This window comes from Rhinoraja longicauda, chromosome 1, assembly GCF_053455715.1.
Source record: "Rhinoraja longicauda isolate Sanriku21f chromosome 1, sRhiLon1.1, whole genome shotgun sequence".
Classification (NCBI taxonomy): domain Eukaryota; kingdom Metazoa; phylum Chordata; class Chondrichthyes; order Rajiformes; family Arhynchobatidae; genus Rhinoraja; species Rhinoraja longicauda.
In genome coordinates, this window is record NC_135953.1 from 96355220 (window position 1) to 96381871 (window position 26652).

The 26652-nt window shown below is 45.7% G+C and overlaps 1 protein-coding gene across 1 annotated transcript in view; it reads left to right on the forward strand.

Annotated features, from left to right (window-relative positions):
- The window catches only part of LOC144595496 (dnaJ homolog subfamily B member 14-like), a 37950-nt gene extending 12162 nt beyond the window's left edge, over positions 1 to 25788 (forward strand). Inside the window, exons 2-8 of the mRNA XM_078403024.1 lie at positions 1709 to 1883; positions 2812 to 2957; positions 3604 to 3777; positions 10470 to 10558; positions 17072 to 17181; positions 18845 to 19017; positions 22360 to 25788. Of these exons, the coding sequence (XP_078259150.1) occupies positions 1709 to 1883; positions 2812 to 2957; positions 3604 to 3777; positions 10470 to 10558; positions 17072 to 17181; positions 18845 to 19017; positions 22360 to 22484 (992 nt within the window). The 3' untranslated portion in view covers positions 22485 to 25788. The remainder of the gene's footprint in view (positions 1 to 1708; positions 1884 to 2811; positions 2958 to 3603; positions 3778 to 10469; positions 10559 to 17071; positions 17182 to 18844; positions 19018 to 22359) is intronic.
- Positions 25789 to 26652: the final 864 nt, after the last annotated feature.

Consider the following 26652-nt stretch of genomic DNA (forward strand, 5'->3'; position numbering starts at 1 on the left):
GATTTACCAGAATGTTGCCAGGATTACTGGGTCTTAGCGACAGGAAGAGGTTAGACAGACTTGGGTTGTTTTCTCTGCAACACCGGTTGAAGGGAGACCTGATGAAAGTATATAAAATTATGAGAGGTTTAGATGGGGTAGTGTGAGAACATTTTACCCAGGGTCGAAATGTCCAACACTAGAGTGCATAGCATTCCCTGCATATCCACGTGCCTATCTAAAAGCCTCATAAATGCTGCTATCGGATCTGCCTCCACCACCACCCTTAACCCCTCCTTTTTCAAGAAAATAGTTTAATAATTGTTTGTACCGACAATGGAACAAGAAATTCTTGCTTCCAGCAGCTTAACAGACCTATAGACATGGATAATATACAATAAACAAATATTAAATAATCCCAATAATACAAAGAAAACCTGAAGTACCTAATGCAACCAAAGACACAGTCCATAGAAAATCATGGTTGCTAAGGTTAGTGATGTGCAGTGTTCAAGAGCCTGATGGTTGGTTGTTGGGAAGAAGCTTTTTGTGAACCTGGACGTCATGGTTGTCAAGCTCCTGTACGTTCCCGATGGTAGCGGCGAGATGAGAGCCTGACCAGGGTGATGTGGGTCTCTGATGCTGGCTGCATTTTGGGGGTAGAGACGCCTGCAGATCCCTTTGATAGTGAGGAGGTCAGTACCTGTGATGACACCAGGCAGTGTCCATGTCTCTGTAATCTCTATCGTTTCTAGGTGTTCGAGTTGCCGAACCAGACAGCAATGCAACCAGTCATCACAATCCCACCAATCAAGAACCATGTTAAAGGTTATTCCATTTATCCTGTATCTGTGCATTCAATTCAATGGTTCTTTAATGGTTCAATGGTACATAGTGGGAGGCTTGATTGTAAACATCTATAGTCTCTCAGCTGACGGAAATGCATGCAACAAAAAAGCTTTTTGCTGTACCTTGATACATGTGACAATAAACTAAACTAAACCTCTGGTGCTGTCTGTGTGGAGTTTGCACGTTCTCCCTGTGACCGCATGGGTTTCCTCCAGGTGCTCGGGATTCCTCCCATATCACTGAAATGTATGGGTTTGTAGGGAGTAAATGAGAAAGTGGGATAACTTAGAACTAGTGTGAATTTAGATTTAGAGATACAGCGCAGAAACAGGCCCTTCGGCCCACCAGGTCCGCGCCGCCCAGCGATCCCCGCACACTAACACACCCACTAGGGACAATTTTTACATTTGCCCAGCCAATTAACCTACATACCGGTACATCTTTGGAGTATCTTTGGAGTAACGGATAATCAGTGTTCGGTGTGGGCTCAGTGGGCTGAAGGGCCTAAGTCTTTTATCCAGAGAAGAGGAATTAAGAACCAGGCGGTATAGGTTTAAGGGGAAAGATTTAATAGGAACTTGAGGAGCAATTTTTTCACACCGGGTGGTGTGTATATGGAACGAGCTGCTAGTGGAGGTAGTTGGGGCATGTACCATAGCAACATTTTGGAGGATATTTGGAGGGGTACATGGATAGGATAGGTTTTGAGGAATATGGGCCAAATGCAGGCAGATGGGACTAGTGTAGATGGGGCATCTTGGTCGGCATGAACAAGTTGGGCCGAATGGCCTGTTCCCATGCGGTATGACTATGAACCTTCGTTGCACGCCTCCTTTTCCCCTCCACCCATGTCTTTAATTGATTTATCTCGTTCTGTTAGCATTAATAGACGCCATCAGCAAGAATGGCAGCACGGCTGGTGGACCAGGACATCGCACTGAGTCAGAGAAATCCAACCCGGGCAAGTCCACGGGTCCGGTGCAGAACGGAGCCGAGACGGAGAAGAAGGTGGACGTGAAGGCCTACACCAGCGAGCAGCTGGAAGGGGTCCAGAGGTACGGAGATGGTGGTCATCATTGTTTCTCTGCCATGTGGCGCTTTGTCCACTGATGTGTTTAAGTTTAGGTGTTTAAGAGATTGTTTAGGTTTGGGTGTTTGAGCTTAGTGGGAGAAGTTGGTGCATACAGGGAGGAGAGGGTGCAGGAAAGAGAGAGGGAGGAGGGATGGTGTCTCTTTCATCTCTCTCCTTTGTCCACCCATCCGCCGATCAACCCCACCCCCTCCCCGAACCTCTTTCCACCAATCACTTGTCAGGCTTTGTCCCCCCCCACCTCTGTTTTCAAGCTTTCTTCCCCTGAATCCATTCGTCTGAAGAAGGGTCATGGCCCGAAACGTTACCTGTCCATTTCCTCCACAGATGCTACCTGACCCACTGAGTTCCTCCAGCGCTTTGTTTTACTCCAGATTCCAACATCTGCAGTTCCTTGCATCCCTCCATTTCCCCATGTTTGAACACTTTTATTCTATCCTTTCCTTCCTCTGTTGCAGTCTCCGGACACTCTCCTCCCCATTCCTCCAGCTCTGACGACTTTTAAAATAAATTGTTCTAACTTTAGGGCGGCCAAGTTGCGCAGCTGTAGAGCTGCTGCCTCACAGCGTCAGAGAGCTGGGGTCAATCTAAACCTCAGGTGCTCTCAGTGTGGAGTATACACATTCTCTGTGTCACCATGTGGATTTTCTCCGGGTGCTTTAGTGTCTTCCCACACTCCAAAGCCGTGCGAGTTTGAATGTTAATCAGCTCTGTAAATTGCCCCTAGTGTGTTGGGAGTGGATGAGAAAGTGGGATAACATAGAACTAGTGTGATCGATGGTCAGTATGGACTCAGCGGGCTGAATGGCCTAATTCTGCTCCCATGTCTTGTGGCCTTATGAATAACTTGAACTAATCCTGCTAACAATGGCGATTTCTATTCTTCAATCCAGGATAAAGAAATGTAAAGACTTCTACGAGATTCTGGGAATCCTCAAGGATGCATCTGAGGAGGATCTGAAGAAGGCATACAGGAAGCTGGCACTGAAGTTTCACCCGGATAAAAACCATGCCCCAGGGGCCACTGAGGCCTTCAAAGGTAGGCCAGGAGATTGTCGCCCCCTCCTGTGTTCTGTATCATCATTGTCTTGTGGACACGGGAGTGATGGAGTCTCCTCCGGTGGTGTCGAAGCAGATCTCCCAATGATCAAACATTAGTGGGAGGACGGCACAGTGGTAGCTCTGTAACCCCACAGCACTAGAAACCTGGGTTTAATCCTGACTACGGGTGCTGGCTGTACAGAATTTGTACGTTCTCCCTGTGACCGCGTGGGTTTTCTCCAGGTGCTCTGATTTCCACCCACATTCCAAAGATGTGTGGGTTTGTAGGTCAATTGGCTTCTGTAAATGTAAATTGTCCGTAGTTTGTAGGATGGTGCTAGTGTACGGGGTGGCTGCTGGTCATCGCAGTCTCGGTGGGCCAAAGGGCCTGTTTCCAGACCTTGTATCTCTAAAGTCTAAAGATAGGAAAGGTTTAGGGGGATATGGGCCAAACGCGGGCAGTTGGGACTAGTTCAGATGGAGCATCCTGGTCGGCATGGACGGATTGGTCCAAAGGGCCTGTTTCCGTGCTGTATGACTGTGACACTATTCCAGCATCATGTTGTGGGGTTTTGCAGAGAGAGGATGCAGAGGAAACTTCACCGGTAGCTTCAAACGTCACAATTTGTATTCTAAACCCACAGCAATCGGAAACGCCTACGCCGTGCTCAGTAACCCAGTGAAACGGAAGGACTATGATCAGTACGGTGAAGGACAATCCCCTGGGCACGGGGGCTTCGAGTTTCACCGGAATTATGAGTCCGACATCACTCCAGAGGATTTATTCAATATGTTCTTCGGTGGAGGATTTCCCACAGGTACTGTTAAGAACATTTGCTAAAGATGCTTCTAGATCTTTCTGAAGATTTAATACAGGTTGAGAGCCAAGAGTATTTTATTGTCATATGTCCCGAAACAGAACAATGAAATTCTTACTTGCAGCAGCACAACAGATATGTAAACATAGTACTCTGTAAACACCATAGTAAACAACAAAACAAAAGTTCAGTGTATGACTAAGAGGGTTGGTGGTTGTGGGAGAAATTGGTGCGCTCAATTGGGGAGGGGTGGGGGCGCACATGAAAGGGAGAGCGGGTAGGAGGTATGACATGTTAAGGTATGAATATTATACCAATGATTTGGATGAGAACACGCATGGCAAGATTAGCAAGTTTGCTGATGATACAAAAGTGGGTGGTTTTGCAGATAGTGGTGAAAAATTGCAGCAGGATATTGATCGATTGGACAGGTGGGCTGAGGAATTGTTGATGGAATTTGATGCAGAGAAATGTGAGGTGTTGCACTTTTTGGGAAGTCTAACATAGACAGGACCTACATAGTAAATGGTAGGGCTCTGTGTAGTGTTGTAGAGCAGAGGGATCTAGGAGTGCAGGTGCATGTTTCCTTGAAGCTGGAGTCGCAGATAGATAGGGAGGTCAAAAAAGGCTATTTGTGCATTGGTCTACATCAATCAGAGTATTGAGTATAAAAGTTGGAAGACGTGTTGCAATCGTATAAGACATTGGTGAGATCGCATTTTGAGTATTGTGTTCAGTTCTGGGCACCATGTTGTAAGAAAGATGTTGTCAAGCTGGTACAGAGAAGATTTACGTGGATATTGCCAGGACTAGAGGATCTGAGCAATAGGGATAGTTGAGTAGGCTGGGACTCTATTCCTTTGAGTACAGGGGGATGAAGGGTGATCTTATAGAGGTGTATAAAATCATGAGAGGAATAGATTGGGTAGATGCACAGTGTCTTGCCCAGAGTAGGTGAATTGAGAACCAGAGGAAATAGGTTTAAGGTGAAGGAGAAAAAAATTAATAATAATCTGAGGAGTAGCTTTTTCACACAAAGGGTGGTGAGAGTATGGAACAAGCTGCCAGAGGGGGAAATTGAGGCAGGGACTATCCCAACGTTTAAGAAACAGTCAGACAGGTACATGGATACAACAGGTTTGGTGGGATATGGACCAAATGCAGGCAGGTGGGACTAAAGTAGCTGGGACATGTTGGCCGGTGTTGGCAAGTTGGGTCGAAGGGCCTGTTTCCACACTGTATCATTCTATGACTGCGTAGGTTTTCCCCAGATGCTCCGGTTTCCTCCCACACTCCAAAAATGTGTAGGTTTGTAGGTCAATTGGCTTTGGTAAAAATTGTAAATTGCCCCCAGTGTGTAGTATAGAGCTACTAGATGGGGATCTCTGTTCGGTGCGGACTCGGTGGCTGAAGGGCCTGTTTCCATGCTGTATCTCTAAACTAAACTACACAGTGCTGCTTTACTATAGTGCTCTTTCATCTTCAAGCCTCATATTTTTCTAAAAAACTAGAGATGGCAGAATACGGAGGAGTGATTTAGGATTGGAACAAGGTGGTGACTCTATGTGCGGAGGAATGTGACGTGATAACGCCGTGCGCGAAGTAAGGAGGGAATCGATGTTCCAGTGTGATGTAGGCCGGGCAGGAAGGAAGCCGGGTGGTGACATATCTCAGACCGCTAACCCGAGAACCATGAGAATGATGACGATGAGAACGATGTTGCAGTTGAACAAAGGGGACTATGAAGGCATGAGGGAGGAGCTGGCCAAGGTCGAATGGAAAGGAATCCTGGCAGGAATGACGGTGGAACAGCAATGGCAGGAATTTCTGGGCATAATCCAGAAGATGCAGGATCATTTCATTCCAAAGAGGAAGAAAGATTCTAAGGGGAGTAAGAAGCAACCGTGGCTGACAAGGGAAGTTAGAGATGGAATAAAACTAAAGGAAAAGATATATAAGATAGCAAAGAGTATCAGGAAGCCAGAGGAGTGGGTAACTTTCAAAGGACAACAGAAGGTAGCAAAAAGGGCAATACAGGCTGAAAAGATGAGGTACGAAGTGAAGCTGGTCAAGAATATAAAGAAGGACAGTAAAAGCATCTTTAGGTATGGTAAGAGAAAAAGATTAGTAAAGACAAATGTGGGTCCCTTGAAGGCAGAAACGGGTGAAATTATTATGGGTAACAAGGAAATGGCGGAAGAGTTGAACAGGTACTTCGGATCTGTCTTCACTGAGGAAGACACAAACAATCTCCCAGATGTACTAGTGGACAGAGGATCAAGGGAAACAGGAACTGAAAGAAATTTGCATTAGGTGAAAAATAGTATTGGGTAGACTGAAGGCTGATAAATCCCCAGGGCCTGATGGTCTGCATCCCAGGTACTCGGTGGCTCAAGAATTTGTGAACGCATTGGTGATCATTTTCCAATGTTCAATAGATTCAGGATCAGTTCCTGTGGATTGGAGAGTAGCTAATGTTATCCCACTTTTCAAGAAAGGAGTGAGAGAGAAAACGGGGAATTATAGACCAGTTAGCCTGACATCGGTGGAGGGGAAGATACTGGTCAATTATTAAAGAGGTAATAACGGCTCATTTGGATAGCGGTAACAGGATTGGTCCAAGTCAGCATGGATTTATGAAGGGGAAATCTTGCTTGACTAATCTTCTGGAATTTTTTGAGGATGTGACAAGTAAAATGGATGAAGGAGAGCCAGTGGATGTAGTGTATCTAGACTTTCAGAAAGCCTTTGATAAGGTACCACGCGGGAGGTTGGCGAGCAAAATTAGAGCACATGGTATTGGGGGTAGGGTATTGACATGGATAGAGAATTGGTTGGCAGTTAGGAAGCAAAGAGTAGGAATAAACGGGTCTTTTTCAGAATGGCAGGCAGTGGCGAGTGGAGTGCCGCAAGGCTCGGTGCTGGGGCCGCAACTATTTACAATATATATTAATGATTTGGATGATGGAATTAGAAATAACACTAGCAAGTTCGCGGATGACACAAAGCTGGGTGGCAGTGTGAACTGCAACGAGGATGTTAGAGGTTGCAGGGTGACTTGGACAGGTTGAGTGAGTGGGCAGATGCTTGACAGATGCAGTATAATGTAGATAAATGTGAAGTTATCCACTTTGACGACAAAAATAAGGAGGCAGATTATTATCTTAATTGTGTCAGGTTAGGTAAAGGGGAAGTGCAACGAGACCTTGGTGTCCTTGTACACCAGTCTTGAAAGTAAGCGTGCAGGTACAGCAGGCAATGAAGAAAGTTAATGGCATGTTGGCCTTCATAACGAGAGGATTTGAGCATAGGAGCAAAGAAGTCCTTCTACAGTTGTCTCGGGCCCTGGTGAGACCACATCTGGAGTATTGTGTGCAATTTTGGTCTCCTAATTTGAGGAAGGACATCCTTGCTATTGAGGCAGTGCATCGTAGGTTCACGAGGTTAATCCCTGGGATGGAGGGTCTGTCATATAAGGAAAGATTGGAAAGACTGGGCTTGTATTCACTGGAGTTTAGAAGGATGAGAGAGGATCTTATAGAGACGTATAAAATTATAAAAGGACTAGACAAGCTAGATGCAGGAAAAATGTTCCCAATGTTGGGAACCAGGGTCCCCAGTCTTAGAATAAAGGGGAGACCATTTAAAACTGAGGTGAGAAGAAACTTTTTCACCCAGAGAGTTGTGAATTTGTGAATTCTCTGCCACAGAAGGCAGTGGAAGCCAATTCACTGGATGAATTTAAAAGAGAGTTAGATAGAGCTCTAGGGGCTAGTGGAATCAAGGGATATGGGGAGAAGGCAGGCACAAGTGGCTACTGATTGTAGATGATCAGCCATGATCACAATGAATGGCGGTGCTGGCTCGAAGTGTCAAATGGCCTCCTCCTGCACCTATTTTCTATGTTTCAAACTCTCGTGGAGATTTACAGCACCCGTCAGGGAATCTTTCTCCAATGGAGCCGTGACTGAAAGTGGAATAAACGGGTAAACATTGTGTGGGAAAGTGACACAAAGTGCTGGGGTAACTCATCTGATCAGGCAGCATCTTTGGAGAAAAGGAATAGGTGACATTGTGGTTTGGGACCCTTCTTCAGATTGATTGTTTGCATGAGGGGGCGGGGAGGAGAGAGAAAGTCTCCAGCGACCCACTCCACCGACACTTCAACCCACAAACGTGCCGTCCCCGCGGCCACCGCTCATGCCCCAAGTCGCCTCCCGCAGCCAACCTCTGAACCCCCAGAGCGCCATCTACGGTGTGGGAGGTGAGCCCACAGGCTGCTCACCAGCACTGACCCTCTCCTCCTTTCACCACTGCTACCATCTTGATGAGTTGCCTAGGGTATAGAAGGGATAGAGTCGGGGCAGGGTCCACGATCCCCTTTGCTTCACCTTAGCTCTGTACGAACTCGAACGTACATTCACGAGGTACGGTGGCGGCCAGTGACGTTCCAGATCTAATACGAAGAGGCACTCAAATCCCTCCACGACAGCTGTTTAATTTTAAATTTGGCTAATTAATTCAATCATTTAAAAAGCTTGTATCAACGGAAAGGAGGGATTATTTATTAAAACCCATCTGTTTGCTAAAACCCCTGTGGAATAGGATTTGACATAAAACAGAAAATGCTGTAAGCACTTGGCATCCGCTGGGTATATTCAGCATTATTGTCGTCTTTTCACCTTTGTTATTGGTTTAATATTGTCATGTGTACTGAGATACAGTGAAGAACTGCATTCTATCCAGCCAAATCATATTGTACAGGGAATAATCAAGTATCGGCACAACAGGGACAGTTCCTTCCCAGCTGTTATCAGGCAACTGAACCATACTTTCACCAACTAGAGAGTGGTCCTGACCTCACATCTACCTCTTTGAAGACCTTCGGACTATCTTGAATCAGACTTTATCTTGCACTAAACGTTATTCCCCTTATCCTGTATCTGTACAGTACACTGTGGACGGCTTGATTGTAATCATGTATCGACTTTCTGCTCACTGGATAGCCAGTCTTTCCCCAGTCATTCCCTCTTCTCCCCTCTCCCATCAGGCAAGAGGTACAGAAGTGTGAAAACACAAACCTCCAGATTCTGGGACAGTTTCTTCCCAGCTGTTACCAGGCAACGGAACCATTCTATCACCAACTAGAGAGTGGTCCTGGTCTCCCATTTACCGCATTGGGGACCTTTGAACTATCTTTAACCAGACTTTAGCTTGCATTACATGTTCTTCCCTTTATCCTGTATTTGTACACTAGACGACTTGATTATAATCATGTATAGTCTTTCCATTGACTGAATCGCACACAACATAAAGCTTTTCATTGTACCTCAATAATAAACTAAACTAGAGCAAAGAAGAAAATACCAGAGTGCAGAATATAGTGTTACAGATTTACAGAGAAAGTGCAGATTAAAAAATCTGCAAGGGCTGCGGTGAGGTTGGTTGGAAGTTCGGGACTACACGCTAGTTTAGGGGAGACCATTCAGTAGTCTGACTGCCCATTTCTGGATATTGTGGATTTTCTTTTTAAGTTGCAGAAAAGTTACAGTCTGGGGAAGAGTCCCAATCCTAAAAGTCACCTATCCATGATCCCCAGAGATGCTGCCTTTAAATCATCACAAGATACTTCACGAGGGCGGATGACTCGCCAAGATTGATGTCAGAAAGGAAAAGAAAGGCCCATGTCCAATGATCTAGTTAAAGTTTATCAGAATGCTGCCTGGATTAGAGGGTGTTAGTTATAAGGAGAGCTTGGACAAACTTGGAGAAACAAGGAACTCCAGATGATGGTTTACAAAAAAAAAAGATACAAAGTGCTGGAGTAACTCAGCAGGTCAGACGCATCTCTGGAGAACCTGGATAGGTGAGGCAGTCTGAGCAAGGGTCCCGCCCTGGAACGTCACCTGTCCATGTTCTCCAGAGATGCTACCTGATCCGTTAAGTTACTCACACTATGTGGGTTTTTTTGTGGAAAAGTTTGGAATAATGGCGGCACTTGCATGTGTAATTTCTGCAAAAAGAATTTCACTCTGCATTTGTATATGTGACAAATAAAGCACCATTGATATAAAAGAGACCCGAGGGTTAATTTATTTATTCTGAGGGTGGTGGGTGTGTGGAATAAGCTGCCAGGCGAAGCTGTAGACTTGGATACAATGGCAACTTTTAAGATGTTTAGATAGGTATGTGGATAGTAAAGGTTTAGAGGGATATGAGCCAAATGCAGGCAAGGTGGAGCAGGTCACTTATAAAACATGGATGTCATGGGCAGAAGGGGCTGTTCCGTGCTGTACAATGCTAGAATATGTTGCCAGGAGTGGTGGTGGATACGATTGTGGCTACAATAGACTTCCTCACACACTCCCTACGCACGAGGGGCAGTTTACAGAAGCCAATTAACCTTCACGCCCGCATGTCTTTAGGATGTGGAGGGAAACCGGAGCACCTGGAGGAAACCCAGGTGATCACAGGGAGAACGTGTAAACTCCACACACAGAGAGCACCCAAGGTCAGGCTCGAACCTGGGTCCCTGAAGCTGTGAGGCTGAAGCTCTACGCACTGCACCACTTGCGTCTCGATGATTTTAGAATGGGCTTGGATAATTTCTGATGCATTGTTACTTCTGTCCCAGGGTCTGTGGGGCGCGGGTGAGGTAATGGTGCTCTCTTTAACCTGCTGCTCCATTTCAGGTAGTACACAGACCTACTCCAACGGAAGGACAAGATTTACAACGCAGCACTCGCACCACAGAACCGAACGGGATGACGAGCGAACGGACGTAAGTCATCGGGTGCGCTACTTCCCCCCCCCTCTCTCGGACACCTACTAAAACCCTGGTATTTAATCCTCGCCTCAAGACAAGTAGATTTTGTTATGGATGGAAGATTGTATTGAAGACATTTGTTTGAACCTAGTTTGCTGCAGAGGTCACTGGGGCATTCTGAGGGTGCGGCTTCAAAATCTGCTACGCCTCACGCAACCTAGACTACAGCAGCACTGCTGGGACACGGGTGGGTGCAAGGCTGCTTGCGGGTGGTGCAGGCGGGTAACTGCGATGTGTGGGGTCCAGTCCCACTAGCCAGGTTGCACTTAGTGCAACTAAAGACCAGCCATAGTTCACAGTTGCTGAGGTTACAGTTGTGCAGTGTTCAAGAGCCTGGTGGTTGCTGGGAAGAAGCTGTTCTTGAACCTGGAGGTCATGGTTTTCAGGTTCCTGAACCACCTTCTCGATGGAATAATATAATAATATAATATAATATTCATTTATTGTCATTGCAACGAGTACAACGAAATTAAAAAATAGCCAATCCTGACGGTGCGTACAAACATATATGCAATAAATGCAAAAACAAATAAATACATAAATACAATTAAATACAATTATATTAAGTACAAGATTTTTTAACGGTGTTGCCTAGTGCAAAGGTAGTGTTCAGTTCTCGTATGGCCCTGGGGTAAAAACTGTTCTTAAGTCTGTTTGTTCGGGATTTGATCGACCTGAAACGTCGACCAGAGGGCAGATGAACAAACAGACGGTGGCCGGGGTGGGATGGATCTTTTATTATTTTGCCTGCTCTACTGAGGCAGCGTAGGCTGAACAGGTGCTCCAGGGAGGGCAGTGAGCAGCCGATGATCTTCTGGGCCGTCGTGATGACCCTCTGAAGGGCCTTCCTGTCCTTTTCTGAGCAGCTGGCATACCATGTGGTTATACAGTATGCCAGCACACTCTCGATGGAGCAGCGATAGAAGGACAACATGAGCTTCTCCTGCAGGTTGGTTTTCCTGAGGATCCTCAGGAAGTGGAGTCTCTGCTGTGCCTTCTTTACTGTGGTGATGGTGTTGGTAGACCAGGTAAGATCCTCTGCGATGTGCGTACCCAGGAACCTGAAAGCTGGTACCCTTTCCACACAGACCCCATTGATGTAGAGTGGGTCGTAATCTCCACTGGTTTTTCTAAAGTCAATTATAAGTTCCTTTGTTTTGGAGGAGTTCAGGACCAGATTGTTCACTGAACACCATGCTGCCAGCCTTTGGATTTCATCCCTATAGGCTGTCTCATCTCCTTCTGAGATGAGTCCAACCACAGTCGTGTCATCCGCGAACTTGATGATGGTGTTGGTGGGATGGGTGGGGGCGCAGTCGTGAGTGTAGAGGGAGTAAAGGATGGGGCTCAACACACAGCCCTGTGGTGAGCCGGTGCTCAGTGTAATGGTGGAGGAGAGGTGAGGGCCTATTTTGACGGTCTGGGGGCGGTTGGTCAGGAAGTCCTTGATCCATTGGCAGATGGTTTGGGAAAATCCAAGGTCGGAAAGTTTGGTGACCAGTCTGCTCGGGATGACCGTGTTAAAGGCAGAGCTGAAGTCGAGGAAGAGCATCCTCGCATAGCTCCCCTGGTGTTCAAGGTGGGTCAGTGCAGTGTGAAGAGCAGTGTCGATGGCATCCCCTGTAGACCTATTTGCTCTGTAGGCAAACTGGTGTGGGTCGAAGGTGGGTGGGAGGCTGGCTTTGATGTGCTGCAGGACCAGTCTCTCGAAGCACTTTGTGATGACCGGTGTGAGTGCTACCGGACGGTAGTCGTTAAGACCGCTGATGACAGACTTTTTCGGCAGTGGGATGATTGTGGCGGACTTCAGGCAGGGAGGGATGGTGGATTTTAAAAGGGACAGGTTGAAGATTTTTGTGAAGACCTCAGATAATTGGTCTGCACATTCCCTCAGCACTCTGCCCGTCACACCATCGGGGCCTGCAGCTTTCCTGGGATTCACTGCTCTGAGCACGCGCTTAACATCATACTCCTGCACAGTGAAGGTGTTGCTGTCAGGTGCTGGAGAGGGTGTTATGTCTGCCACTGTAGCTTTCACCTCGAAACGAGCAAAGAAACAGTTAAGTTCCTCTGCCAGCGAGGCGTCGCCGTCGGCAGTCGTGCGGTTGCTGGTCTTGTAGTTGGTGATGTGCTGGATGCCTTGCCATACCCGCCGTGGGTCATTGTTGGAAAAGTGGTCCTCAATCTTCCTCTTGTAGGACGCTTTGGCATCCTTGATGCCTCTCTTCAGGTTGGTTCTAGCAGCACTGTATAGAGCTCTATCACTAGACCTGAAGGCGGTGTTACGGTCCTTGAGGAGAGACCTGACATCCTTTGTCATCCAGGGTTTTTGATTGGGATACAACCGGATGCGTTTGTCGACGGTGACATTGTCAACACAGTTTTTGATGTAGCAAAGTACAGTTGATGTGTACTCCTCCAAGTCATGATCCTCAAAAATATCCCAGTTGGTCCTTTCGAAGCAATCCTGCAGCTGCGAGGAAGCTCCTTCAGGCCATGTCTTAACAGTCTTTATGGTGACTGGAGCTTTCCTCCTGAGTGGGGTGTATGCTGGAGTTAGGAATATGGACAGGTGATCTGACTGCCCCAGGTGTGGTAGTGGTGCTGACCTGAAACCCTTCTTAATATTTGAGTAAACCTTGTCTAGTGTGTTTTTCCCCCTGGTAGCACATCTTATGTGTTGTTCAAGTTTCGGGAGAACTGACTTTAGGTCTGCATGGTTGAAGTCCCCGGCTATGATGTGGGCTGCTTCTGGATATGTGCTCTGTTGTGAGTTTATTGCACCGAGCAGGTAGCCTAAAGCTGTGCTAGCGTTAGCATTCGGTGGGATGTAGACTGCTGTTACTATAACCCCTGTAAATTTGCGAGGAAGGTAAAAAGGCCTGCATTTAACTGTTAGGGACTCCAGATCAGGAGAACAGTGGCTATCTATGATTTGGATGTTAGTGCACCAGCTGTTGTGCACGTAAATGCATAACCCCCCCCCCTTGCTCTTACCGGAGTCGATGTTTCTGTCCCAACGAAACGCTGTACGCCCGGCTAGCTCAATGGCTCCGTCTGGGATAAGTGGATGAAGCCATGTCTCTGTTACTAAGAGAATGCAACAGTCCTCCACGAGTTTGTTTGCTGATATCTGTAGTTTTAGTTCGTCCATTTTGTTGATGATGGATCTGGCGTTGGTGAGAAACATGCTGGGTAGCGGTGGTTTGTGTGGCTGTCTCTTTAGCTTGGCAAGTATACCGGACCGGCATCCTCGCTTTTGCTTCCTGTTTCTCCTCCGCCTGCGACGCCTGTTCGTGCCGACAACTATCCACGGAGCGCCCGGTGTCCTGGCTATCTCTTCCGGTATATTTTGCGGGTGTGGAAATTCGCGCACAAGGTCCCGATTGCACTGGAATCCTATGAACAGAAGATCCTTTCGGTTGTAGGTAGGATTTGCCTGATTTTCCTGTGAGGAGAGAGCGTGGCCAGGGTCTCTGATGCTGGCTGCTGTTTTGAGGCAGCGCCTCCTGTAGATCTCTTCGACGGTGGGGAGGTCAGTACCTGTGATGGGCCGGGCAGCATCTGCCACTCTTGTTCACTTTGTTCCTGGGTGTTTGAGTTGCCAAACCAAGTGGTGATGTAAACAGTCAGTGTGTTCTTGTACAGGTGGAGAGGTTTGAAAGATTACTCATTGACAAATCCTCAATCTCTGAGTAAATGGAGACATTGATGGGCTTTCTTTATGATGGCACCCATTACCTTTGTGACCACTGAGCAGATCTGGCAACATATTTTAATTGTCTTTTTTCTCATTCGTGTTCTGCACTACACACCTAGATGTTCGCTGCCCCCCAAGGGTCATTCTCTTGCACAACCCTGATCTTTTTCAATTTCTTCAATGTTGGCAACAGTAGCTTGGGTTTTTGAGGACACGAGTTTTGTAATTGCTTTTCTGAACTGCTCCAAATCTCATTCTACTTGCAAGAAACTCCTTCAAATTAACTAACCATTTGAATGAATGAATCTATGAATTTATTTATTTATTTATTTATTTGCCAAGTATGCATATACAAGGAATGTGCCTTGGTGCTCCGCTCACAAATGACAACACAAACATACAGTTAACAATTAAGAATAAAGCATAAACACATCAAAACGATAAGGATACATTTCCATTAGAAACGGCAGATGTTGAAATAACAGAACTGTACAGCACAGGAACGGGCCCTTCGCCCACAATGGCCGTACTGAACATGAAGCCTAGTTTAGTTTTGATTAGCTTAATTTCGAAATGCAACGTGGAAACGGGCCCTTTGGCCCACTGAGTCCACGTCCACCGGTGATCACTCTTGTACTAGTTCTATTCCACACACTAGGGCAATTTATAGCAGCCAATTAACCTACAATTCTGCATGACTTTGGGGTGTGGGAGGAAACCAGAGCACCCGGAGAAAACCCACGTGGTCACAGGGAGAACGTTCAAACTCCATGCAAGCAGCACCCGTAGTCAGGATCGAACCTCTGTCTCTGGTGCTGTAAGGCAGCAATTCTACCCACTGCGCTGCTGTAAAATAATCTCCTCTGCCTGCACAATTTCCATAGGCCAAATTAGTTGCATAGAACGGTACAGCACAGGAACAGGCCCTTTGGCCCCACGATGTTTGTGCTGAATGTGATGCCAAGACCAACTTGTATCTGCCTGCACATAATCCATTCCCTGCATATCCATGTGCCTGTCCAATAGTCTTTTAAACACCAGTATCTTATCTGCATCCATCACCACCACTAACATGCATTCCAGGAACTCACTACTGTGTGTGTGCGCTACTGTGTGTGTGCGCATCTGTGTGTGTGAATTTTAAAAAAAAATCTCTGTATATCTTCTTTAATCTTTACCCCTCTCTCCTTAAAGCCATGCCCATATGTAGAAACAAGGAACTACAGATGCTGGTTTACAAAACAGGACACACAGTTGTGGAGTAACTCGGAGGTCAGACAATATCTATGTCCTCCAGGGATGCTGCCTGACCCTCTGAATTACTCCAGTACTTTGTATCTTTAGACTTTAGAGATAGAGGAATCAGGCCCTTCGGCCCACCGCGTCCGTGCTGACCAGCGATCACCGCGTACACTAACACTAGGGACAATTTTGTAACTTAACGAAGCCAATTAACCTACAAACCTGTATTTCTTTGGCGTGTGGGAGAAAAATGGAGCACCCGGAGAAAACCCACGTGATCATTGGGAGATAGGGCGGCACGGTAGCGCAGCGGTAGAGTTGCTGCTTTACAGCGAATGCAGCGCCGGAGACTCAGGTTCGATCCTGACTACGGGTGCTGCACTGTAAGGAGTTTGTACGTTCTCCCCGTGACCTGCGTGGGTTTTCTCCGAGATCTTCGGTTTCCTCCCACACTCCAAAGACGTACAGGTATGTAGGTTAATTGGCTGGGTAAATGTAAAAATTGTCCCTAGTGGGTGTAGGATAGTGTTAATTTACAGGGATCGCTGGGCGGCACGGACTTGGAGGGCCGAAAAGGCCTGTTTCCGGCTGTATATATATGATATGATTTGATGATATGGTACAAACTGTGCAGACAGCACCCGTAGTCAGGATTGAAACCAGGTCTTTGGCGCTATAAGGGATCAACTCTACTGCTGCACCACTTTGCCGCCTACTGTATCCTTTAATGCTGTGTCCTCTAGTCTTTGCCACTTCCATCCTATGGAGAAAGGTTCTGGCTGTCTACCCATCTTGAGCAATAAATAAAAACAAAATCAGTCTGAAGAAGCCAACCAACTCGAAACATCGTCTGTCCATTCTCTCAACAAATACTGCCTGACCCGCTGAGTTTCTCTAGCACTTTGTTGTTAGCTATGCCATTGATCACCTTCCTTACCAAGACACAAGAGTATTTTATTGTCATCTGTCCTGAAACGGAACAATTAAATTCTTACTTACAGTGCCAGTGACCCAGGTTCGAACCTGCCTACAGGTGCTGTTCATATGGAGTTTGCATGCTCTCCCTGTGACTGCATGGGTTTTCTCTGGTTTCCTCTCGCACTCCAAAGACGTGCAGGTTTGTAGGTTAACTGGCATCAGTAAAAATGTTAAATTGTCCTTAGTGTGTAGGATAGTGCTAGTGTATGGGGTGATTGCTGGTCGGAGTGGACTCGGTGGGCCGGAGAGCCTGTTTCCGCATTGTATTTCTAAACTCTAAAGGAGCAACACAACAAGTTTATTAAACACAGTGCTCCACTCAATAGCTCAGTCTATTTTTCTTTTTGCCATGAAATACCTTGGGATCTTTAAATGACAACAGCCACAACGTCATTAACTGAGAGACGCGTGGAGAAAATAGTCCCTGCCAGAGATTGCTTCAGTCTCTGACCAAAGGTAGTTTCAACGATTGAGAGAGAACTTTTCCAAATTCTCATTGGAGCTGAATTAAATTAATTAATTGTTTTTTTTTCCCTTGTAATTTCCAGGGAGGATTTTCGATGTTTTTACAGTTGCTTCCTATAATTGTCTTGATTTTGGTGTCTGTTTTAAGCCAGTTGATGGTATCTTCTCCACCGTACAGCCTGTACTATCGAGCGTGAGTATTACTGACATTTTCTCCTGTTCTTCACGCAGTTGAGAACTGTACCAAGACCAAATTATATGTTTAGCTTTTTTTTTGCAGTTTAGAGATGTAGCGAGGAAACAGGCCTTTTGGCCCAACGGGTCCACGATGACCAGTGATGACCCGTTCACACTAGTTCTCTCTTCTCCCAGTTTTGCATCCTACACACGAGGGGCAATTTACTGAGGCCAATTAACCTGCAAACCCACACGTCTTTGGGATGTGAAGGACATCGGAACACTCGTGAGGAAACCCACGCAGTCGCAAGGCGAACGTGCAAACTCCACACAGACGGCACTCACAGTCAGGATCTAACCCTGGTCACTAGCAGTTCTAGCGTTGCACCACTGTGCCGCCCTAGTTATTGCATAACATTTTGGTTATTATTAGTTTACTGATTGTTAATTTTACTATTATTGGTTTACTGATTAGGGGCGACACAGTGATGTAGCTGGTAGTGCTGCTGCCTTGGTGTGTTGTTTGTACGTTCTACCTGTGACCGTGTGGGTTTCCTCTGGGTTCTACAGTTTCCCCCCACATCCCAAAGACCCTCTGTAAATTGTTCCTAATCCGTAGGAAGTGGATAGGAAAGTGGGATAGCTTAGAACTACTGTAAATGGGTGATCGATGTTCGGTATGGACTCCGTGGGTTGAAGGGCCTGTTTCGATGCTGTATCTTGCAATTGGTAATACTGGTTTATTATTCATGAAAGGCCTGGATAGAGTGGATGTGGAGAGGATGTTTCCACTAGTGGGAGAGTCTAGGACCAGAGGGCACTGCCTCAGAATAAAAAGATGTACCTTTAGAAAGGAGATGAGGAGGAATTTCTTTAGTAAGAGGGTGGTGAATCTGTGGAATTCATTGCCACAGACGGCTGTGGAGGCCAAGTCATTGGGTATTTTTAAGGCGCAGATTGATAAATTCTTGATTAGTAAGGGTTTTGGGGAGAAGGCAGAAGAATAGGGTTGAGAGGGAAAGCCTCGGTTGGGGGTGTAGACTCCTTGGGCTGAACGTGTTATTTCTGCTCCTATGACTTAAGAACTGGCGTATTCTTTAATTCACGTTGTTAACAACTCTATCTCCATTCTCATCCAAATTGTTGATATAAATAAGCCTGCTGACGGGCTGCATTACAGTCTGGTACGGGAACTGTTCTGCCCACAGCCACAAATCACTACATAGAGTGGTGAAGACGGCACAGTACATCACTGGCAACTGTCTCCCGGCCATTCTGGACACTTTCTACCGGCGGTGCCTGCGGAAGGCACGCAGCATCATCAAGGACCACAGCCACCCAGCACACAGGCTGTTCTTGTTACCGTCAGGCAGACGATACAGGAGTATGGCTGCGCGTACCACCAGACTTAAGAACAGTTTCCACCATCAGGCTTCTGAACTCATAAACACATTTCAAATCATATATGTTGATTATTTTTAATATTGTCTTTTCACCTTACTAATGTCATTTTTTAATCTTATTTATCCTTGGAATATTATTGCTGAGGTGACCCGTTGTCAAATACATTTCATTATACCATTGACCCTGTGCCAACCTACATATGACAAATACATTTATTATTATTAAATTGATCGGGCCTTGTGTTAAAATTCAATAACAAACTCTTGTTTCTACAGTGCCGTGGGACACACAGCGAAGAGGCAAAGCATCAACCTTAAAGTGTTTTATTTTGTCAGCAAAGACTTTGAGAAAGAGTATACAGGTGTGGCGTTACAAAAAGTGGAGAAAAGCGTTGAAGATGATTATATAACCAATCTTCGAAATAACTGCTGGAAGGAACGGCAGGAGAGTAAGTTGCTTGAACTCGACTTTTTGAAATTTCGGTCCTTTATCGCACTTCTTCTGAACTCATCAGTCTGAAGTAGGGTCCCGACCCGAAACATCGTCTGCCCATTCCCTCCACAGAAGCTGGCTGAGCCACTGAGTTCTTCTGGCACTTTGTGTTTTCATTACATGTTCAAAGTCGGGATGATGGGGGACATGCAGGCTGTGAAGTTGCCTAATTTTGCAACTTGTTTTCCTTGAGGTGATTATACAGTGAACCCTTATTATAATGGACCATGGGAGGAGGGGGGGGGGATGGTGTCATCATTGCCAATTGTACACTGTAACCGAGTTATCATTGCATAAGTAGTAGGAAAAAAGAACTGCAGATGCTGGTTAATGCACGAAAGGACACAAAGCGCTGGAGTAACTCAACGGGTCAGGCAGCATTTCAGGATACCATGGATAGGTGACGTTTTGGGTCGGGACCCTTCAGGCTCTCGATGCGGAACTGGGCCTGGAATCCAGATGAGTTGATTTTAGTTTAGAGATACAGGGCGGAAACAGGCCCTTTCGGCCCACCGGGTCCGCACCGACCAGTGATCCCCGCACATTAACACAATCCTATACCCACTAGGGGCAATTTTTACATTTACCAAGCCAATTAACCTACATACCTGTACGTCTTTGGAGTGTGGGAGGAAACTGAAGATCTCGGAGAAAACCCACGCAGGTCACGGGGAGAACGTACAAACTCCGTACATTCAGCACCCGCAGTTGGGATCGAACCCGGGTCTCCGGCGCTGCATTCGCTGTAAGGCAGCAACTCTACCGCTGCGCCACCGTGCCGCCCTGATCCCAACCTGCTGGCGCTGGGGGAGAGGCGAGGATCAGCAGACTTAAGATTCATACCGTTGTACACTACCCAAGCTGAATATCTTCACGCTACTACAATTAGTCTAGAGAGTCCTGACCCGAAACGTCACCTATACAGTTTCTCCAGAGATACTGCTGGATGTTAAAGAAACCTTTAAAACAAACCACAAAGATAAGGCAAGGTAATCAAGGCTTTATCCAAGAGTGTCAAACACAACAGCCATTGGGAAATATCAGACTAGATTGTTCACTGAACAAAGATTCATGTGATCAACATAGTTTTCTCTTTTGCTGTTTGTTTACCATTACAGGTGTCACACAGGCACTTAAGCATTTCTTCTTTCTTCAGAATGGTCTAACAACAGCTGTAAATCTTTCACCTCCCACAAACACATACTCGTGCTTGGGACTTCTTCAACCAAGCACCATGCCAGCTTAACAGATGGTCTGGTACACTTTCGACCTCCTGGTTATCTTTGTTACGATTGCCATTTGTCCTTTTACACTGACCCGCTGAGTTACTCCAGCATCTTGTGTCTTTCTTTGTAAACGAGCATCTGCAATTCCTTGTGTCCACAGCTTAATCACCGCGCCACTCTTAATCCTGAACCATTTTCTCAATATCCACCATAGCACAAGAGTTGAGAGTGTTTCATTGATATGTACTGACAACAATGACATTCTTGTAGCATAACAGGCCTGTAAACACAGTACTCATAGATAACATAATAAACAAAAGATATTCAATAAATTTAAAAATTGCAACGTTAGTGCAAAAAGCTCAAATTTCTTAGTGAAAGGCAGTTCATAGTTTAGAGAAAAGGAATAGGTGACATTTCGGTTCCAAACCCTTTCTCCAGCATTTTGTGTCTATCTTCGGTATAACCCAGCAACTGCAGTTCCTTTCTACTCCGTTCATAATATCGTTAGTGTTGTATAGTGTTAAAGATCCTGATGGATGCTGGGAAGAAGCTGTTCTTGAACTTGGAGGTCACAGTTTTCAGACTCCTGTACCTGCTTCCCAGTGGTAGGAGGTACCGACCGGCCAGTTTAAGGTTCCGTATCTTATAGATCCGTTAAATGGTGGGAGGACGGTACCTGTGATGTGGCAGTGTCCACAATTGGTATTCTGGCAGTGACCACACAGGTACTTTAACAACATTTAAAAGATATTTGGACAGGTACATGGAAAGGAAATGTTTAATATGACATGGGCCAAACATGGGCAGGTAGGACTAGCGTAGATGGGGCATCTTGGTCAGCATGGACAAACTGGGCTAAAGGGCCCGTTTCCGTGCTGAATGACTCTGATATTTTGCATCTCCTTCGTTCCAGTGCGTTCAAGTTATCGATCATGATGCAACCAATCAGTATACTCTACTGCACACGTGTAGAAGTTCAAAAGAATAAGCGTCGACATATTAATTTACTTTTAGATATACAGCGTGGAAACAGGACCTTCAGCTCACTGAGTCCACACTGACCAGCGATCACCTGTATACTAGTTCTATCCTACACACTAGGGATAATACAGAAGCCAATTAACCTACAAACCCGCACAATTTTGGGATGTAAGACCACCTGGAGAAAACCTAGGCAGTCACAGCGAGTGCACAAACTCCAGACAGACAGCACCTAAGATCAGGATCAAACCCGGGTCTCTGGCGCTGTAAGGCAGCAAGATAGTGACAAAATGCTGGAGATAATCAGCGGGTCAGGCAGCATCTCTAGAGAAAATGAATGTGACGGTTCGGGTCAGAACCTTTCTCCTGTCTGAGGAATGGTTCCGACTTGAAATATCACCTACTTATTTTCTCCAGAGATGCTGTCTGACCGGCTGAGTTACTCCAGCTTTTTGTGTCTATCTTTGGTATAAACAGCATCTGCAGTTCCTTCCTGCACTGTAAGGCAGCAACGCTACTGCTGCCCTATTGTGCCGCCTGTTATCCAAGAATTTTCCTGAACAGTCTGTGATCCACAGCTCTGTGGCAGTTAGCGCTATATTTAAATCCCACAGCGCTGCAGCCGACAGCACTTTGTTTAAATTCCCACATGTTAAGCCGACAGCGCTCTGTTTAAACCTTTGCGCGCCAAACCGACAGCGCTGTGTATTGCTTTAAGCACCAGTCTGATGGCGCTTTGTTCCCAAAGGGGGGGGGGGGGCTTGCTGGGATGCAGCAATATTGACCCGGGACATACCGGCGGTTATTTCAATACCTGATTTCTTACCTGTATAAAGGCTGGCGGAGGCAGAGAGAGGGAGAGAGGTATGTAAAACTGGACCCCGTGCGTACCGAGACAAGTATTGTTTTTGTCCTCTCTTGCCAACAAAACTGATTTGCAACTAAACAGACGAGTGAGACTTTTTCTGTTCTATTAGTCAGCTCCTTGAACCTGTTCCCTTGAACCTCCTCCCCCCAAACCTCCTCGATTGCCTGGCGAAGTCGCTGGCCCGTGTACTAATTTCACGTTTTCTTGCTTTCTCTGACAGGAAATGACTATTTTTACGCTGCCAAGGTGTATCGCGATGTTCGCCTTCGAAAGAAAGCTGAGCTGATGAGGATGGAAAGTTGTGAGAAGCTAGCGAGACTAAATGAACTGTATCGAGGAGGCTGATCCTGCCGACCAGATCTCACCTTTTAATTTAAACGTTATATTGTACAGGGAGACATTTCAATTTATTATTATTTTGAAAATAAAATAAATCTTTAAGTCTTATAACCTTGAGAGCCCGGTCGGTCCCCTTGGACTGATTACGGTTGAGACCTGTTGATGGCCAGATAACTTTGTGCTGGCTGTATGCGCATTTCCTGTCACTTTATTGTATACAATACAGTGTATTTTAGATTAGCTTTTTAAAAAAGCACATGACTATAGTGTAAACAGATAATTCCGGCTAATATCGCAGGTTTGATGCACATTGGGTGTCCATTTTTTAATTCCGCTGCCTGGTTGTGTTGATCACACAATTGGGAGCCCATCGAGCTAACGGACGCAATCTGTAGCTGTCTGTCGTCGGTCTTCTTGACTCTTGATTTAGATTTTGTACTTTCAAAGGATTTTAGTGTCTCTTGACAAACTAACCCAATTCCAGAGCATTCTCGAGAAGAACTTTAATGCATTCCTTGATCATCGTGTCCCGAAATTATAAATAAATCCCTTTTTTTCTTTTTTGAGACTCGATTTGAGATTTGTTTTGGCAAGGCATATTCATTGACCACTTCTATCACTTAAGCAGTGAGGTGATTTATAATGGCATATTCCTTATATTAAGGATTATGTAGATGTTCTTGGGGGAATAATGTCCACTGTTGCATGTGTAGTAGTGCATAGGCCTCCTTGATCTGTGAATATTGTACAGTAGTGATGTATTCTTGAGAGCTGCCTCTGTTTCTGTTGAGCCATGTTTAAAGATAACAACAAATGTATATAAAATTTATGAAGAAAACTTGTGCAGAATGCTGGGGGTGATTGGGCAAGAAGCTAGAAGGGAGAGGGAGCACCAAATGCTTCCCACAATGATAAATAGGACTGCCCCCTCCCCCCTCTATTGTATTTACCTCCGGCTGGTAAATTTACGCACCTCCCAGTATCTGCATAACTCGGACATTCGGTAACCTGTCGACACCTAGAATTTTTCCACCTTGAGCAACACACAAAGTGCTGGAGTTACTCGGTGGTTCAGGCAGCATTCCTGAACAACATGGATAGGTGAGGTTTTGGGTCATGACCCTTCTCCAGCCTGAAGAATGGTCCTGACCCAAATCAGTGCCTATCCACGTTCTCCAGTTGTGCTGCCTGACATACCGAGTTACTCCAACGCTTTATGTTTTGCTTAAAATTCCAGCATCTGCAGTTCCTTGTTTCTCTCTGAATTTTACACCCTGTTCGAGCACAGCTAAAGCCTGGAAGGTACTTCCATTTAGACAACAAACATAGCCAAAGGTGGTGATAAATATAGTAGGTTTGTCAGCCCCTGGAGTCCACTCCATTCATCAGTGAGATCGTACCTGATCTTCTATCTCCGCTTGGACTAGTCTCCAGAGCTAGAGATGACCTTAGTGCCCTGAGTCCATCGACCTCTCACATGTATGCACGATAATTTGGATGACTAAATACCTCCTCACTTCACTCCTGCTCTTTCATTTTGAGTCTGTTATATCCCCTCGTTCAATTCCCCCTAGAAGAAACATCCTAGCATCATAGACACTGCCGAAGACCTCTCATGTTTAATGAGGTGGTGAGATCACTTCCAATCTCCAGGGAATGTAGATCCGGTCTCATCACTCATTCTTAACAATGGGAGAGGTGGGGGAGACACAAGGAACTGCAGATGCTGGAATCTTGAGCAAAACACAAAGTGATGGAGGAACTCAGCGGGTCAGGCAGCATCAATGGAAGGAAATGGACAGATGACTTTATAGGTCGGCACTGTGGCACAGCTGTAGAGTTGCCGCCCCATAGTGCCAGAGACCCGGGTTTACTACGGGTGCTTTATGTGTGGATTTTGCACTTTCTCCCTGCGATTGCATGGGTTTTCCCTGGGTGCCCTGGTTTCTGCCCATATTCCAAAGATGTGCAGGTTTGTAGGGCAACTGGCTTCTGTAAATTGACCCTAGTATGTAGGATTGAATTACTGTACGGGTGATCGCTGGTCGGCGTGGACTCGATGGGCTGAAGGGCCTGTTTCCACGCTGTATCTTTAAAGTCTAAAAGTAAAAGGTAAGGACCCTTCATCAGTCTAATTTGATTGAGGGATGGGGAAATGCCTTGGGGAGGGGGAGGGAAATGCCTTGCGGAAATTGGTCCGTCCTTTACAGAAACTGGAGCTCTTGTGAAATAGTTACTCTTGGAGGGAATTCCCTCAAACCAAACTCCATCCCTTCATCACAGTCCCTCCTGAGTCAAGTAGGTCCTACCTTGGATGAGATCGTGTCAGGACGATATGATTGCAGTCGATTTCTTTATTTGAAAGAAACTGCTGGAGGAACTCAGCAGTTCAGGCAGCATCTGTGGATGGGAATGGGCAGGTGACATTTTAGACATTGAGGAAGAGTCCTGACCTCAAATGTCTGACAGTCTGAAAAAGATCCTGACCCAAAATTTTGCCTGTCCATTCACATCGCCTTACCCCTGATTTATTCTAGCACTTTGTGTTTTGCTCAAGATTCCAGCATCTGCAGTCTCTTTATTCTTGCTGTACAATTTCTTGTAAAAGTCGTAACATCCGTGGACTTTTAATTGCTATCCATGGATATCAATTTGACGCTGGGTCATGACCTGAAATGTCAATCAACCGTCTGCCTCCACAGGTCCTGCCTAACCTGCTCAGTTCCTCAACTGTTTGTTACTTTGCTTCTGTGGTCCCTTGTATCTTTGCTAAATTTATACCTGGATTCTGAGGTCCCTCTGCACATGCCCTGCTCCCAGCCTTATCATTTAACAGTAAATAATGGTGAAATTGGTAACGTTTATATTATTCCATCCGCCATAAAACTAGGCATTTGTCATGTTGCTATCCGTACAGAGCTTCACGGCAAGCTCTCTAGCTTTGTAATGTGGAGAGACAAGAGCTGCCACCTCTAACATTGGTCATCATAGACACATTACAACTGGTCCCTTCAACCATCTGATTCTGTAGCTACCTGAGATTAAGCACCAAACCTTGCTGTGTACCACACTCAAAATAAGACCAACATTCCTCCTGGCTTCTAAGGATTAACCAATTCTGAATCTTTACCCTAGAATCATTAAAAATTGTGAACACATAGTTCTGAAGATAATCTCAGTCAGACTGAAACCAGTAGAAATGGCTGAGATTTTAATTGCACATTTGAATTGCTGATAGTAATACTGTATATATATTTAATGTATCTCTCTCTTAACCTGCATCAAATAAAAGTTATTTTAAAGTGTGTGATCTGGATGGCTTTGAGTCTGGACTCATTTTGTTGCTTCCTGTGAACAGACAGCTTTGTATCATCATTATCCTGAATATTAGATGCTTAATCTTTTTTTAAAAATTGCTTTTTTTTCTGGGGTAAATTGTAGGGACTTCTTTACAGAGGTAATGGTGATACAGATGATTTTGAAAGTGCTGATGCTGATTATTGTTAGATAGATTGGAAAGGTTATTGTTGCATGTATACCAAAGGTTTAGAGGGAATTGGACCAAATGGGGGCAAGTGGGACGAGTGTAGATGGGGCATCTTGGTCGGCATGGACCAATTGTGCCTCATGACCTGTATCCATGCAGCAGGTAGGCAGTTCTGAGTTTATTGTTGAGAGTGAAAAGTTTTTCCAATGGAATTTCCCTCTGAGCCCTGATTGTTTGCCCAAGGATGTAACTTATTAAATCTTTCCCCCCTCATCTTATAGACAATAGGTGCAGGAGGAGGCCATTCGGCCCTTCGAGCCAGCACCGCCATTCAATGTGATCATGGCTGATCATTCTCAATCAGTACCCCGTTCCTGCCTTCTCCCCATACCCCCTGACTCCGCTATCCTTAAGTGCTCTATCCAGCTCTCTCTTAAATGCATTCAGAGAATTGGCATCCACTGCCTTCTGAGGCAGAGAATTCCACAGATTCACAACTCTCTGACTGAAAAGGTTTTTCCTCATCTCAGTTCTAAATGGCCTACCCCTTATTCTTAAACTGTGGCCCCTTGTTCTGGACTCCCCCAACATTGGGAACATGTTTCCTGCCTCTAACGTGTCCAACCCCTTAATGTTTCGATAAGATCTCCTCTCATCCTTCTAAATTCCAGAGTATACAAGCAGCCT